The sequence below is a fragment of the Rutilus rutilus genome (assembly GCF_951802725.1).
Source record: "Rutilus rutilus genome assembly, chromosome: 2".
In the NCBI taxonomy this organism is placed as follows: Eukaryota; Metazoa; Chordata; class Actinopteri; order Cypriniformes; family Leuciscidae; genus Rutilus; species Rutilus rutilus.
In genome coordinates, this window is record NC_140210.1 from 36815833 (window position 1) to 36830338 (window position 14506).

Consider the following 14506-nt stretch of genomic DNA (forward strand, 5'->3'; position numbering starts at 1 on the left):
AATGCAACTTAGCAACACATCAAAATACACTTTATATGAAATATGTGAATCAGTTTTTTTTTTGTTTTTTTTAGCTTTTTAAATGATCAGCACAGCTAAAGTTATGCCTTATGGGGACTGAAGGCTACAATTTGTCAAATTGTGACTGAAAAATAAGATCCAGGCATGGGGTGACCATATACAGCTGGAATATATAAACAGAGGTCCAGAAGCACAATGCATTTTTCACACCCAACAAAACCCATTGGAATTTAAAATTTAGTATCATGGTTTAACTCAGTGATTTTGGCCTTTGTTTGTATATAGTTTGGTATCATGATTGTCTCTCCAACAAAATGTTGAAAATGTTGTCACTCTCTGAACTAAAACAAAGATTTCTTTTGCCTAGGTTACGGCACCAGGCACACAAAGAGCTCTATGCATACAAGCAGGTAAGCTGCTATTCAAACACTTTACTGTATTGCATAAATGTACATTATTTACTGCATGATTCAAATTGGGTGTGAATGTGAGGGTTTCTGTTACTTTTTCATGCAATTTCAAAAGTTTCGGTTATAGAGTCTCCAAATTGTGATACTCTAGATATATGAATTACTAATTAAGTTATTTTTTCGTTTACAGGTTATTCAAAAGGAAAAAGTCAAAGAATTAAACTTGCATGAGGTAGGAGTTCCTCCTTTCATCCAGCTGTGCAGAAATAATTATAATCTTTTTTTTTTTTTTGCCAATAATTTACTTGATGTTTCAGGCAAGAGATTAAATATGTGCTGATATGTGGCATATGAGATATAAAGGACATCTTTGAGTTTCACTCTCTTCATGTTTAATAATAGCATGAGCATATGACGTTTAACCTTCACCAGTTCGTACATGACCACTATAACTTTGCTAGTGCTAATAGGCCAGACTGACTTCATATGTGAGTGCTAATGAAATGGTAGTGACAATATTGAGGTGTGAGGACACCAATGCTCATGTTGAAAGCTCAAACTCTCCTGGAGTTTCCTGAAGCCCTTCTCTCCCCATTTCGGTTTCTAATAAGAGCTCATTGTCAAGGAATAGTTTCTACTTTTAGGTAGTTATATTTTTAGCATCATGGCTAAAGCTGGATATTCAAGCAGCTATTTTAACCAAACAGTAATATTTCTCTTCTGGCTGTGGATGTGCATGGATACCATGTAATCTTTAAGCAAAACAATGGCAGCATTGTGTTGTGCTGAACTGAGTTATGGTTTGTTGGAAAGCTCATCCTCGTGTCACGTCTGGCTTTGTTATTTAGTTTTTATTTGCATTTGATACAGCAGCAATTGCCAGTTTTATGCATGGTGCAAGTTTGTTCAACTGCAACTCTGTTCAACATTTTATCTGGGTAAAGAACACAAAGTTCTCACAGCCACTGTATTTTTATCCAACACTAGGAGTGCTAGAAATGTCATTAATATTAACAGCGCTGTCAGTGATTTAATATTAGTAATTTCTTTTGAAACATTGCCTGAAATGTGTTAGCACTGCCCAAGAAGTGCCAAGCAAATGTCATCTGCACTTGTAAGCAGAGTTTTTTATGGTATTCTACATGTTTTTTTGCCAGAAGTCATAACACTCATTTGTCAGACTCAAGGTTTTATAGTTGATATTGACTTTTTTCACAAATAGCTTTTGGGAAACACTTTCATCCATGAGCCTGATACTTGCTTTTCCCGCCCCCCAAAGATGTTACCATTTCCACATTTGCAGGTGTTTCCATCGAGGGCTGAATGCTATATAGAAATGATCAAAATATCGCAAATGTACAGTTCATCTCGCGATATGGGTAACACTTTAGTTTAGAGTCCAATTCTCACTATTAACTAGCTGCTTATTAGCATGCATATTACTAGGATCTTGGCTGTTTATAAGTACTTATAAAGCACATATTCTGCATGACCATATTCTACATCCCTTAATCCTACCCAATGCCTAAACTTAACAACTACCTAACTATTATTAAGCAGTAATAATGAGATTATTGTGCCAAAATGTAGTTAATAGTTAATTAATAGTGAGAATTAGATAAGTGTGACCACAATATGCAACCAATTAAAAAAAAAAATATATATATATATATATAAAATACAGGCATAAAATACATTACAGGCATTATTTCTCAGTTTTCTTAGTTTCAGTTTTTTTATATTGATGATGAAAATAAAAATATTGACAGTAATAACACTGAGATTTGTCAACAAATCTTGCAATGTTTCATAGGGCATTTGTGAAACTGAAAATACATTTCTATTACATTCCCCATGCCTGTACTGGTAATTCAGGATTGCACTTGCATTATGTGCTCAGACAAGAAGGAAGGGGTGGGACAGCAGCGTCGTTGTAACTTTCAAGGCCCAGAAAGGTAGTAAATACATCAAGTTAGTCCATGTGATTACAGTGGTTCAAATGTAATGTTATGAAGCGACGAGAATACTTTTTGTGCGCAAAAAATATATAAAAATAACGACTTTATTCAACAATTTCTTCTGTTCTGTGTCAGATCTCCAATGCGATTCACGTAGTAAACACAGTACAGCGATTCTGGGTTCTACGTCAGAACGCCAGCTCATTATTTAGACAACGTCTTTACTACCTTTCTGGGCCTTGAAAGTTGCAATAACGTCGCTGTCTATGAGGGATCAGAAAGCTCTCGGATTTCATCAAAAATATATTAATTTGTGTTCCGAAGATGAATGAAGATCTTACGGGTTTGGACCAACATGAGGGGGGAGTAATTAATGATTTAATTAATTTTTGGGTGAACTAACCTTTTAAGGCCACCTAGTATAAAGCATGACCCAAAAAAAAAAAAAAAAAGTCAAATATGTCTATAAGGTCCAATATTTTTTTTTCCCCACTGACAAATAAATACACTTTCTTCTTGATGGTGCGCAAATGATGACAGAATAAAATAATTTGGGTAAACAATCCCTTTTAACTAGATTCACTTCACTAGATTCTACATTGAATTAAGGAGTGTCCGACCACAGCATGTGGCCTCGGCTTTTAAGTTCAAGCCCCCATGAGTTAGAAAGATGATCTGTCTGACTTCATGAGCAGAATTATACAGCCTCACACCGCTCTATCAACTGTCCTTGATCTTACATAAGAAACAGGGGCCTTCAGCCCGAGACGAGTGAATATAATCTCATCTCTCGAAACATTAAGTACCCTGATAATATACAGACATACACGTACGGTAGAGCTTATGCACGGATGATTGATATGCAAACACACTGGTGCAGAAAACTAGCATATGTGTCAGACAGTTGCCAAGATATGGATCCTCAGATGGCAACCAGTGAGAACAGCATGGACATAAATATCACAGCGTCAGTGAGAAAGATATATTGTGCGTAATTCCACCGCAGTGAAACAGTCGTAAATAAAACTGCACGGTTCGTGTTTTATAATACTTGCACATAGCTGCAGCTCTCTAGGTGAGAGATCAAACAGACGAGAGCGGCAGCGTGAAACGGACTGAGCAATGCTTATGAAGGTTTATTTCTGTCTGTTAAAAAAGACAGTGGGGAGTCACGTTTGAACTGCAGAGGTGGTCCTTTCAATTCAGAAGCCTAACAGAGGGAAGCAAATAGAGGACCAGGATGTTAATAAAATAGAAATGCATGATGGTTCAATGGCATACCATCACTGTTATGCACTATTCTGATTGGAAGGACACTGGCCTGGTTGGATGCTTGATTATAAACAGATTGGCCTTTGCTTGGAGTATAAAACAGTAGGGAAGTAAAGGCAGTGTCTGTTTTGTTTTTTTGTTGGATACAGCTACATGTTTTGTGTTATGAAGACACATTCACACATGGGCGTATTCTGTCCCTTGTTGGCCCCGTTAATGCCATTCTTTCCTGACAAAACCCAACAGTGTGTATTCAACAGACAATTTCTTATTCTCACAGTCTCGCTCATCTCAAACACAGAACCATTGTGTCTCGATAATTCGCTGACCACCCCCTGGTCAGGGTCAGTGACACCTAAAGCACTAGGACTGTATCTTGTTTTATGATACAGACACAGAACAGTAAATATCTGTTGTGACAGACACCCTTGTGCCCAGGCACATTTGTCCGAAACCCCTTTTGTTCTCTTACAATTACTAGCTGTGTATTTCCCTGCAAGGTTAATGAAATATTTAATTTGTGCAGAGTTCTGGAAAGATGTCCTAGATAATATGAGCTATCTGTTTTAACTTTCACTTGCATTATGAATTATTCTAGCAAGGTATTATAAACACATATAAATTATGAATTATAGCGGATGTTAATTTAGTTTTTGATATAATTTATATATCAAATGTAGTCTGTATTTGTAACCCTGTAGTCAGGATTTGATTTTATTGGTAACACTTAACAATAAGGTTCATTAGTTAATGCATTAACTAACATGAACTAACAATGAGCAATACATATTAATCTTTGTTAATGTTAGTTAATAAAAACACAGCTGTTCATTGTTTGTTCATTAGTTCACAGTGCATTAACTAATGGTAACTAATGTTTATTTTTTAGTAAAATGTCTCATATTTTGAGAATACTTAAAAAAAAGTTTTAATTTTTTTTTTTTTTATACTTAGGTTATATTGTTTTATTTTTAGGTAATATCATTGGTTTCTAAAGCATTTTTAAAATATAATGCTATGTTACCTGACTGCAACGCAATGTTGTAAAATGTTGTGGAAAAAAATGTAAATATATTTTATGCTTTTTTGGACATAATTTCATGCACATTTCCAGTTAAGCACTGGTTTAATCTGTTTACCCTGAAACACCCTTTCTCGCCTTTTCGGCTTTACCTCATTTCACTTTGTCATTTTCTTATACATTCATCTGAATTTGAATGACTACTTTATCAGCCTAGCTAGCCCTCAGCCTAATATCTTTTGCCTACCTCTAGATTACATCACCATTTAATTACGTCCAAATGTTCACAGAATTCCACTGTCTGATGTGAGGTCAGATAACAGGTCGTTAATCAAAGTGTTTAGCTTGGCTTTTTACAGAACCAGATCTAGATTTTTTTTTTTTTCTAGATGAAATGCCATATCTGCACCCCGACCTGGTAAACTTCACTGCTAGATTACAAAGGAAACTTTTTGAGTGTAGACCATTTCCTGAATGAATACAGCATTACAACATGTCTTTCTGTCTCACTGATCTTTGAAGGTGATAACATCCAATACTTGTAATGGCATGTTGAGACAAGTGTAGCCTATTTAATGGAAGTGTTGTCTTCTTTGAAGACAAATGTTTATATTTAAACATTTTATCTGTGTTCATTGGAATTTATTGTTTTCTCTCTCCAGATTTGTGCGGTGTGTTTGGAGGAATTCAAGCAGAAAGATGAGTTGGGAATCTGCCCGTGTAAACATGCCTTTCACAGAAAGTGAGTGCCCTGGCATATGTTGCTTTCTAAAATAGGAAAATGTCTGCACCACTAGCAGCTCCCAACTAAGTTTTGCAGTCTGATTCTATTCTAATAAAATTTTAATTTGAGGTTGGATTACCTGTTTGACGAATAGTGGCAGACAGGTCGTGTTGGACACTTGAAAAAGGCATTCTGATTCTGCTAGAGGCATAGATGACATCAATTACGCCCCCTTAAAACATTAACCTAAATACAAATTTGCAATGTTACATGCCATGGTTTCAAGAGTGCTGGATAACTGTGCTCTGAAATTGATCTAGTTGAAATGTGTCTGACTCACCCATCTTCTCATTCGCCCCTTTATGAAACATTTGCACTGGGCTGTATGTCAGTAAATGCCAAAGTAAATGTCAGAGTAATGCTTGGACACTTATCAGAGGGGTTGGGAGCTCTTTGTTCTTTTTAAACATTTCAACATTTTAGTTTGCTTCTTCAGGAACCAGGGACGTGCCGAGAGTTCCTCAGGGGCAGGGGCTCCAATGTAAAAAAGGGGCATATATATATATACACTTTGCATCACAGAAATAAATATCTAAAAAAGTATATTAAAATAGAAAAACAATATTTTAAATTCTAATAATTTATTTCAGTATTTTTTATCAAATAAATGCAGGCTTGATGCGCATAAGGATAATATAAATACTGTATAAAATACTATATACGCATAATACTATATAAAAATAGTAATGTGTGTGCACATTTTTGACCAGTAGTACTGTACTATTATACTATTGCTGCAAAATTATCAAAAATGTTAAAATAATAAAGTCAACCTTTCGCGTGTTGTAGTCAGCCTACACTTCACATAATAGGCCTGTAGGCCTGGGCTTCATTTAACAAACTATGATAGTTTCATCAAATGGTAAACGGTGTATCAATATAGACTAAATACAAGTGACTTGAATTCTATACTTACCATTAATGCTACTTTTGGTGCTGGTTTTGTGCAGTGCTTTGTTGTCAATTAATATCCATTAGTTCAGCGACGCAGAAAATTACCGCTTCTCTTCACATTGTCCAATGAAATTTGAACTTGTTGTGCCAGATAACGATTGGTCGGTGTATTATACATGACAAACAGGCTTCAATGAATTATGTAATATTTAAAAATATGTGATATGTGGATTTTTTATTGAATCGACACACTACCTTTTATTATATATATATAAAAAAAAAAAAATGTAAAAATTGTTTGGTTTATTTTTTTTTCCTGCCGTCGAGCCATATACTCACTGAAAGAACGATATTTGGCTCGAGAGCATCGGTTCCCGAGCAGACTGTGGGATACCTACGTTTACACTAGTGCATTTTCATTTTAAAACGCATAACTTTTGCTATGGTTATGCCTGCCGTCCACACACTGCTCCGGAGTTTTAGACCCTCCATCATATATATATTAAATGCTATATAATTATATTTATTTATTATTATTACCTGTTAATAATTCATATTAATAATATTAATAGTTAATCATTGTATGCAACAATTTTATGCATTAGAAGCTCATAGTGTCATAGTTATGCCACAAGGGTGCCAGCTGATGAAAATTAATAGACACTACATGAAACCTAATATAATGTGACACTACGTCATGATGCATATCATTTGCAAGTCACGCTGTATGATGTTGGCTATGAGTTGCAGCAGATTATTCCTATTAAGAATCCCCATACAATTCATCTCATATTTTCTTACCACACGATTCTGTAGAGGAGAAAAAAGTATACTAAAACTAAATTCATTTGAACTATTAATAAAGGACAGAACAGTTTGTATGTACTATGTATGCATTGATTTTCAGCAGGGTTTTCCTCAATCAGCATGGTTCAGTATATATACAAGCAGTGTTGGGCATGTTACTTTAAAAATGTAATTAGTTATATTTACTAGTTACTTCTCACAAATAGTAACTGAGTTAGTAACTGAATTACATCATTATAAAAGTAACTAATTAACAGGAAAGTAACTATTGAGTTACTTTTTTTTTTTTGTATGTTCAAATGTGTCATATAACTTGGATCCCCCCAATATTAAATATGTCAAATGAAAGAAATGGACACTAAATAGAATAAATTGTTATTATAAAACATTGCACACTAATCTACACTATTTTAATGTTGCTGTGGGACAATATGAGAGACACCTATTAAATTTAATATATTATTGTAAATATTATCATCACTATAGAGGATAAATAGATGGTTTAGAACTTTTTAATATTTATTGCACAGACTACAACTGGCCAACAAATAAGTCTAAAAATAAATTATGCTTCTTAAGAAATGTACCAAAAATGAATAAAATGCACTCTTTGTAAGTGCAAATTAAAATGATAAAACTGTCACACAACTTCACAACTGGTAGACGTACGGTAGCCTGCTTGAAGTATTTTCTTCCTCACAAAAATAAACAATTTAACAAGAAGTGCTCTCAATATAATACTGAACAATGTGCCAAAATAAATAATAATAATAATAATAATAATAAAATATAATATTTTGGGGGTTTATTTTTATAACCTACAGAGAACATCATCATCAGAGGTTATTTAAGCCAAATTCTAGGCGTGTTTGCCGCATGGGTTCACAACCTGCCAAACAAAGATGTTTTCTGGGAACGTTCCCTGCAGGTTATTTTTGGGTTTTATGAACAGAACCTTCTCAGAACGTTCCCTGCAGGTTATTTTTAGATTTTATTTTTATAACCATGTAAACTAATTAAAACGTTACAGATGATACCAATAGGCTTCAGGGATTATTCTAACGCTGAAATGTGTAAACTATATAATGCTCGGTCTCTCTCGGTCTCTCTCGCGCACTGTCGTCGTTCACGAACACACACACACACCAGAGAAAAAAACGTTGCAGGTCCTGTGGCTGAGAGAGAGCCTACTTGGATGAAAACTGCTTCAGTGAGCTCAATTATAGTAACGCCGCATTTTATTGTCAGAAACGGTAATGGCGTTGTAACAGGGGAAACAGTAATTTGTTTGATTAGGGGAGAGTGGGGTGAGTTGTGCCAGTTTTTACTCAAAGTGACTTTAAAGTGAGGCCATGGTAGTAATGCCTTCAACTTAAGGATGTACATATATTTCAGGATGTGGTGCATCCCTGAGAACAATAACTTTGGATCTGAAATAAATTGTTTCAGAAATATAGCTCTTGGAAAAAAAGTGGTCTCATGGCACAACTTGCCCCTGGTGTGGGGGAAGTTGTGCCTTTGGGGGAATACATTGGGGGTAAATTGTGCCAGTGATTTCTGAAGTAAAACAGAACATTTTAATGTTATGAACCATAATGCTATATGAAAGCAAGATAAATTCAATACAAAATTACTAATTTAAAGTTTATTTTTATTGTCACCCTGGAATACCATAGCATGTGTTTTTCCTATATATGGTCAATTGCATGGATTTTGTATTGAACATAACTCTGGATCACAGTGTCATAGAGACAAGGGGGCAGGCTCATTTTACTCAGACGACCAATAAGTCTCTCAGGATCATTGTGAAGCTATCAAGCTACACCCTAGCAACCATTTAGAGCACCATAGCAACACAATATATGATATTTGTGATATCATTTCAGGCAAAAAGGCTTTGGCAATAGATGCCTGTTGACATAGCGCTGTCTGTCAATTATGTAACATATAAGAATAAAGTGACTAGGCTAATTTCTAAACATCCTGACATAGGCCACTTAAAAACGGAATAAAACTTCTCTTTAATAACATAGAGCAAACTCAAAACTGAAATCAGTGTTAGCTAAATTAAACAAATTTTGGGCAGGCCCAAGTAAAACAATGATGAGGCATGCCCATCTCCTAACTTCTCAAGATTATCCCCTGTGAGTATGTAGGTCTAGGTGGTCTGGATCTGGCACAACTTAACCCAGGCCCTTTGGCACAAATCACCCCGGACCCACAAGTTTGAAAAACTAGCATGATCCAGCAGTTAAGAGCTAACATCATGCTAACTGTATAGACTCATTGTGTAGCCTACTAAAGCACTAAAACATGTGTGAAATGTTTTCAAACTTGTCTATAATTGTTCAGACACTACAATCAAAAAACCTTAATCATATAAATTTTACTTTGAAAGGGAAAAAACTGTTTTTTGCACTAAAATATGCTTAACTCTCATGCCATGTGTCTCCCGTCTTTGGAGGACGAGTAAAAGTGATTGCTTTTCAAAATTATGTGGACACATGACCTATTTCTTCTATGGTTTTCCAGAAAAAAGGGTGGAACTACTTCCCCCCTGGCACAAATCACCCCACTCTCCTACTCATTACTGAAAAAAAGAATGCAGTTTATTTATAATGCCGTTATTCCCATCACTGTATAAGGTTGCATAATGATTATTATGGACTGTTATTGAAATACAGACAGAGAAAAGAAACTTACTCTTATGTTATACCTCAGTCAAATCCCTAAAAATCCCCACATCCAGGCTGTCAGTGGTTAAATGTAGACTTCTGTATCATAGATCTGTTTGTGTACCTGATGGGACCAACACGGCCTAAAATAGAACTGTGCTTACAGTGAATAATTCATCAGAGAAATGCCAACATCTCACTCAGACTAACCCGAGATTCAGTCTCACATTCCACATGGGCTTCCTGCAAGGAGACGCCCAGCTTCGCCAACACAACCAGTCATGAGATATCAAATGAGATCACTTTTGATTTGCTACCAGTATTAGTTCGGGTTAGTGGAGCCTGTTTGTAGTGGGCAGTTTCACATACTCGGCTGTGATCTGGGAAATTTTAAGCATAATGTTATCTAGTTTGCCTTTCATCTTCCACATTGTCTCTGTGTCTCTCTCAGGTGCCTTATCAAATGGCTGGAGGTGAGGAAGGTATGCCCGCTGTGCAACATGCCCGTCTTACAGCTGGCGCAGCAGCAGAGCATGTCCGAGCCTGTGCCCCCAACACCGCAGCCTCTGCCCGGGGTGGAGAACCTAGTGTAGCCCCTCCTCTTTCTCCTAAAAATATGACCACCACTACCTTCACACTCCCTCCTGTACAGGTACACGCTCATATCCAAGGACAGACCGCAGGATTTGTTCCCGGAGCCACGGTGACCTGTGACCTGCATATGTTCCTTTCCTGCCTTGGTGGCTTTATAACGAATCTTTTTCCAAATTACAATAATAGATGAATTACTCCATCCGTCTTATTTGGGTTTAGCTTCTTTTCCTGTGGGATAATGAAGAAGAATTAAGTTTACATGGCCAAGCCGTGTTTAAAGTAACCGTTCCACACCAAAGCACTTTTTTTGAGGACACCAGTGAGAGGCAAAAAATACAAGGACTAAAAAAAAAATAACATTAAAAACAAAAAAACTACTTTTTTAACAGTTTTTTTTTTTAACAAGCACTTTACACTAAACTCAAACTTAGTTGCTTGTGGTAGTAGCAAGATCTTGTTTTATATTTTATGATTGACATTTTTTTTTAGTTGATGTACACAGAGCCACAGAGCAAACCATTGGTATTATTTTCATTAGAGAGGGTTATGTTTATACTGTATATTAAAGGGACAGCAGCTCTCCAATATGTATATGTTTGTTTGTTTGTTTGTTGTGTTGTGACGGTCGGTAGAATGGCTGTATTGGTAGATACGGTTCGCTGCGACCTTTAGCTTGTGCCCAAAACAAATGTGAATGCAGAGTTTGTGTTATTAAGGTCAGGATGTGACCTAGCAGTATTTGATCTGTGTTCTGTGGACGCCTTTATATTTTACATGCTTTTTTAACTGAGGACTGTGTTAAATGCACACAAACACCCACACACACACGTCTGTAGCTTTGGGTTCAAGGCTGTATTTGATGAGAATTTTAAAGTAACCAAAAAGAAAAAAACACTATGGTCACTCTTAGGGTGTGTTCACACTTGGCATGTTTGGTTCGATTAAAATGAATCGTGGTGCGACTGCTCTGTTAGTGCGGTTCATTTGAATAAGTGTGAACGCTGCCATCCGGACCCTGGTGCGCACCAAACAAGCGGACCGAAACCGCTGAAGAGATGGGTCTCGGTCTGCTTCCAACTGAACTCTGGTGCGGTTCGAATGAAATATGAACGCAACACGGAACAAAGACATGTAAACAAAAACGGGACATGATGTCACAAGATAAATGCTTAAGCATACCTGTTTTTTCTCGTCACAGTCGCGATGTTGCCAATCCCAGTTCGGTACAGGCATCAGAACCGCTTCTCCTCGCAGCAGATATTCGTTTATGTGTGTGACGGAGGGATTCCTGCCGCTGTCCTTTAAGCATTTATAAGCGCTTCACGAGTTCTCAGAATACCATCATATGCAGGCTACGCACATACAACGAGCGCATTTATCCCAGCAGACAGCATTGTTTTGGATGTTCAGTAAGTTCCATCGTGAAATATACACAATAAAAGCCTACCAATTAGGTTGTGAATGTATCGCTATGCCTTTAGGGTTAGGTGTTTAAATGCCAATGTGAATGCTAAGCAGACCAGGACTAAAGTTTAGTGTTGGTAATGTTGGTCCGGACCAAACAAACCAAGCGAACACCCTTAAACTTGATCAGATATTCTAAATAATTATGATTTTCCCACCCAGTCTAAATAACATACGGTAAATGATACCTTTAATTTTGTAAGAAACTTGCAGACTCCCTGCGATATGTATGATGTCGGCCCACACTTTGGGAACTGCTGCCATGAACCCAGGAGGTTTCTGTTCATAGAAACTGTTCGTAGTTGAAGCATTAGTCCGTTTCAGGCAAATTAAAACCAAACCAAATTTAAACTCAACAAAATGTCCCAAAGGTGTTGTTTTGTCTTTCATGTATTATTATTGCATAAATCGCCCAGGTTTTATGCCCCAGGTACTGTTGGGATGGATTATTTTTTCTTAGTTATCACATATCTCCCATGAAAGCTGTGGCTCTATGCAAAGCAGCAAGTGTGTGTGTGTGTGTGTGTGTGTGTGTGTGTATATATATATACTGGCTCTCATATTGTGCTACATAGCTTCCTGAAAATATACTTGGCTTCAAGCCCTAGATCTGTCTCCAACAAATATTAATAAACGTAATGCTGCTCGAGTGAGGCAAAATCAACTAGAACGCTACAGAAATCAAACTTAGATCTGACCAGAAGTCACTGAAATTGGAAAATGTCCTCAGTACAGACCCAGCTGATATACACAGTCTAGTTTAGTATCATTCCAGCATCTTTCAGCATGTCAGTGAATCAATCCAACTTTGTAACACAGAATCCTTAGCCATTAAGATCAATGAGTAGCAGGGTCGATGCAGTCGGCAGGATGGGGCGTTCTGGCTCTTTCTTGCTCTATAGTACTTTTTTCTTCTTCTTCTTTTTCATCCTACTAACCTCCTAGGGTCAGGCTGGGTCTCTGTGCCCTCCATGTTAAGGCAGTCTAGAAAAATATGTATAATACAGACTGGCCACAACTCTAGAAATGATGCCAAATGTAGAAACATTTAGTTGCCGAGTAGAATCATATGACACAATGCTTTATATAAACCCAAACTAAATCTGCATTGGTTTTATTTAAAGTGCTGTCTAGTCATGGATTGAATGTTGTAATTAATTTTCAAGCAAACTGCCCATTGTGCCCAACATGTTCTGCGGTGTGTATTTGTGTTTTTGAAAGGCTAGATTCAGACTGTGAATTAAGTTAAGTTTATTTAATGAGATTTTATTTTTTATTTATTTCTTTATTTTTTTTTTCTGCATTTGCTGAGTGTGTGAATAATCTCTTGTGCATATTATCTAAAAAGAAAAAAAAATAAGAAAAAAAAAATAAGGCTTTTTTTTTTACTTCTTTTGGTTTGCTCTGGTACTTTGTCTTAACTAAGTGTAAAAAACTGAGGATTTCCTTTAGATTTGTAATTCATTATCATGGACAAACAGCGTTAAATTGTGAGTCCTAAATTAGGATCTCTCCTTCATCTCTTTGGCGTTTGTAACACGGAAGGTCTTAAAGTGTCACTCTGATCATGAATGTATACATATAGAGAGCTGTGGTTCAACTGTGTCATTATAATGTGAAAGTAGTTGATTGTGTCTAAAAATCGAGTTGCGTCGCTGCACTTTTCATATTCTTCCATTTTGGTGGTATTGGTGCCTCTCCATTGAGGCAGAACTGAAATGGGGCAAAATAAATATTGTCTTATTTATTGTGTGCTAAGGTTTAAAACCCGTAACAGTTCAATAGTATGTTCTAACAGCTCTAATTTAGTGATAATGCAGATTAGGCAAAGAAAGGCTTTGTTGACATTGTTTAAAGCAATTTCAAAATCCAAAATCGCTCTGAAAACATATCTAGAAAGTCAGATTAGCACGTTTATTCAGGAGGTGGTCCTCAAGCAGATTAGGAATGTTAAGTGATGGGTTACATTTTTGCTCAGCATATTCAAACTAATGTTTGTTTGTTTTTTACTGATCATTACTGAGAGTGCCATATTTGGTTGACCAATTGTATTTTGAAAAGACAAAATTAGGATTTCAGTTGCAACTTTACAACTTGTTTGTTCCCGGCAGGCTTTTTAGACTAGAAGATGACATTTTATTGTGAAAAAAGATTGTTGGAAAGAGATTGGCAGTATTTCTGTTGCAAAGTAGCAGTTATGTCATAGAATGTGGTCAAGGCACATAATGTAATTCAAACATTGTATTACTTTTTTTATTACTATCAAAACTAAACTGCCAATTTATCAACTGTTCCAAAGTCATTGTGAACCACCATGAAACTTCCTCCTTCCCCACACCACTCTTTTGCTTCATTCTGAGATGACCTAATATGGCCCCACCCCTCACCATTGTGACCTCACAGATGTAAACATATAAGCCCCGCCCCTTCCCAACACAGTCTTGTTTTAACACTGCTAATGTTTGTGAATCTCACAAACATGTTTGTATAAGTAAGAATTCTGCAGCAGAATATTTTCTGTATAGTATTTGTAAACTATATTTTTGTATATTTAATCAACATTTTGAAGAAAATAAAAAAAAATGCAAAGATGCTTTTTTTTTTTT

At 36.3% G+C, this 14506-nt stretch overlaps 1 protein-coding gene across 2 annotated transcripts in view; it reads left to right on the plus strand.

Moving 5' to 3' along the window:
- The window catches only part of rnf24 (ring finger protein 24), a 34467-nt gene extending 23152 nt beyond the window's left edge, over positions 1-11315 (plus strand). For both annotated transcript variants that reach the window (XM_084402052.1, XM_084402053.1), the window contains 4 exons: positions 389-431; positions 622-663; positions 5345-5424; positions 10294-11315. In XM_084402052.1, coding sequence (XP_084258178.1) covers positions 389-431; positions 622-663; positions 5345-5424; positions 10294-10435 — 307 coding nt within the window. In that variant the 3' untranslated portion in view covers positions 10436-11315. The remainder of the gene's footprint in view (positions 1-388; positions 432-621; positions 664-5344; positions 5425-10293) is intronic.
- The last annotated feature ends 3191 nt before the right edge of the window (positions 11316-14506 follow it).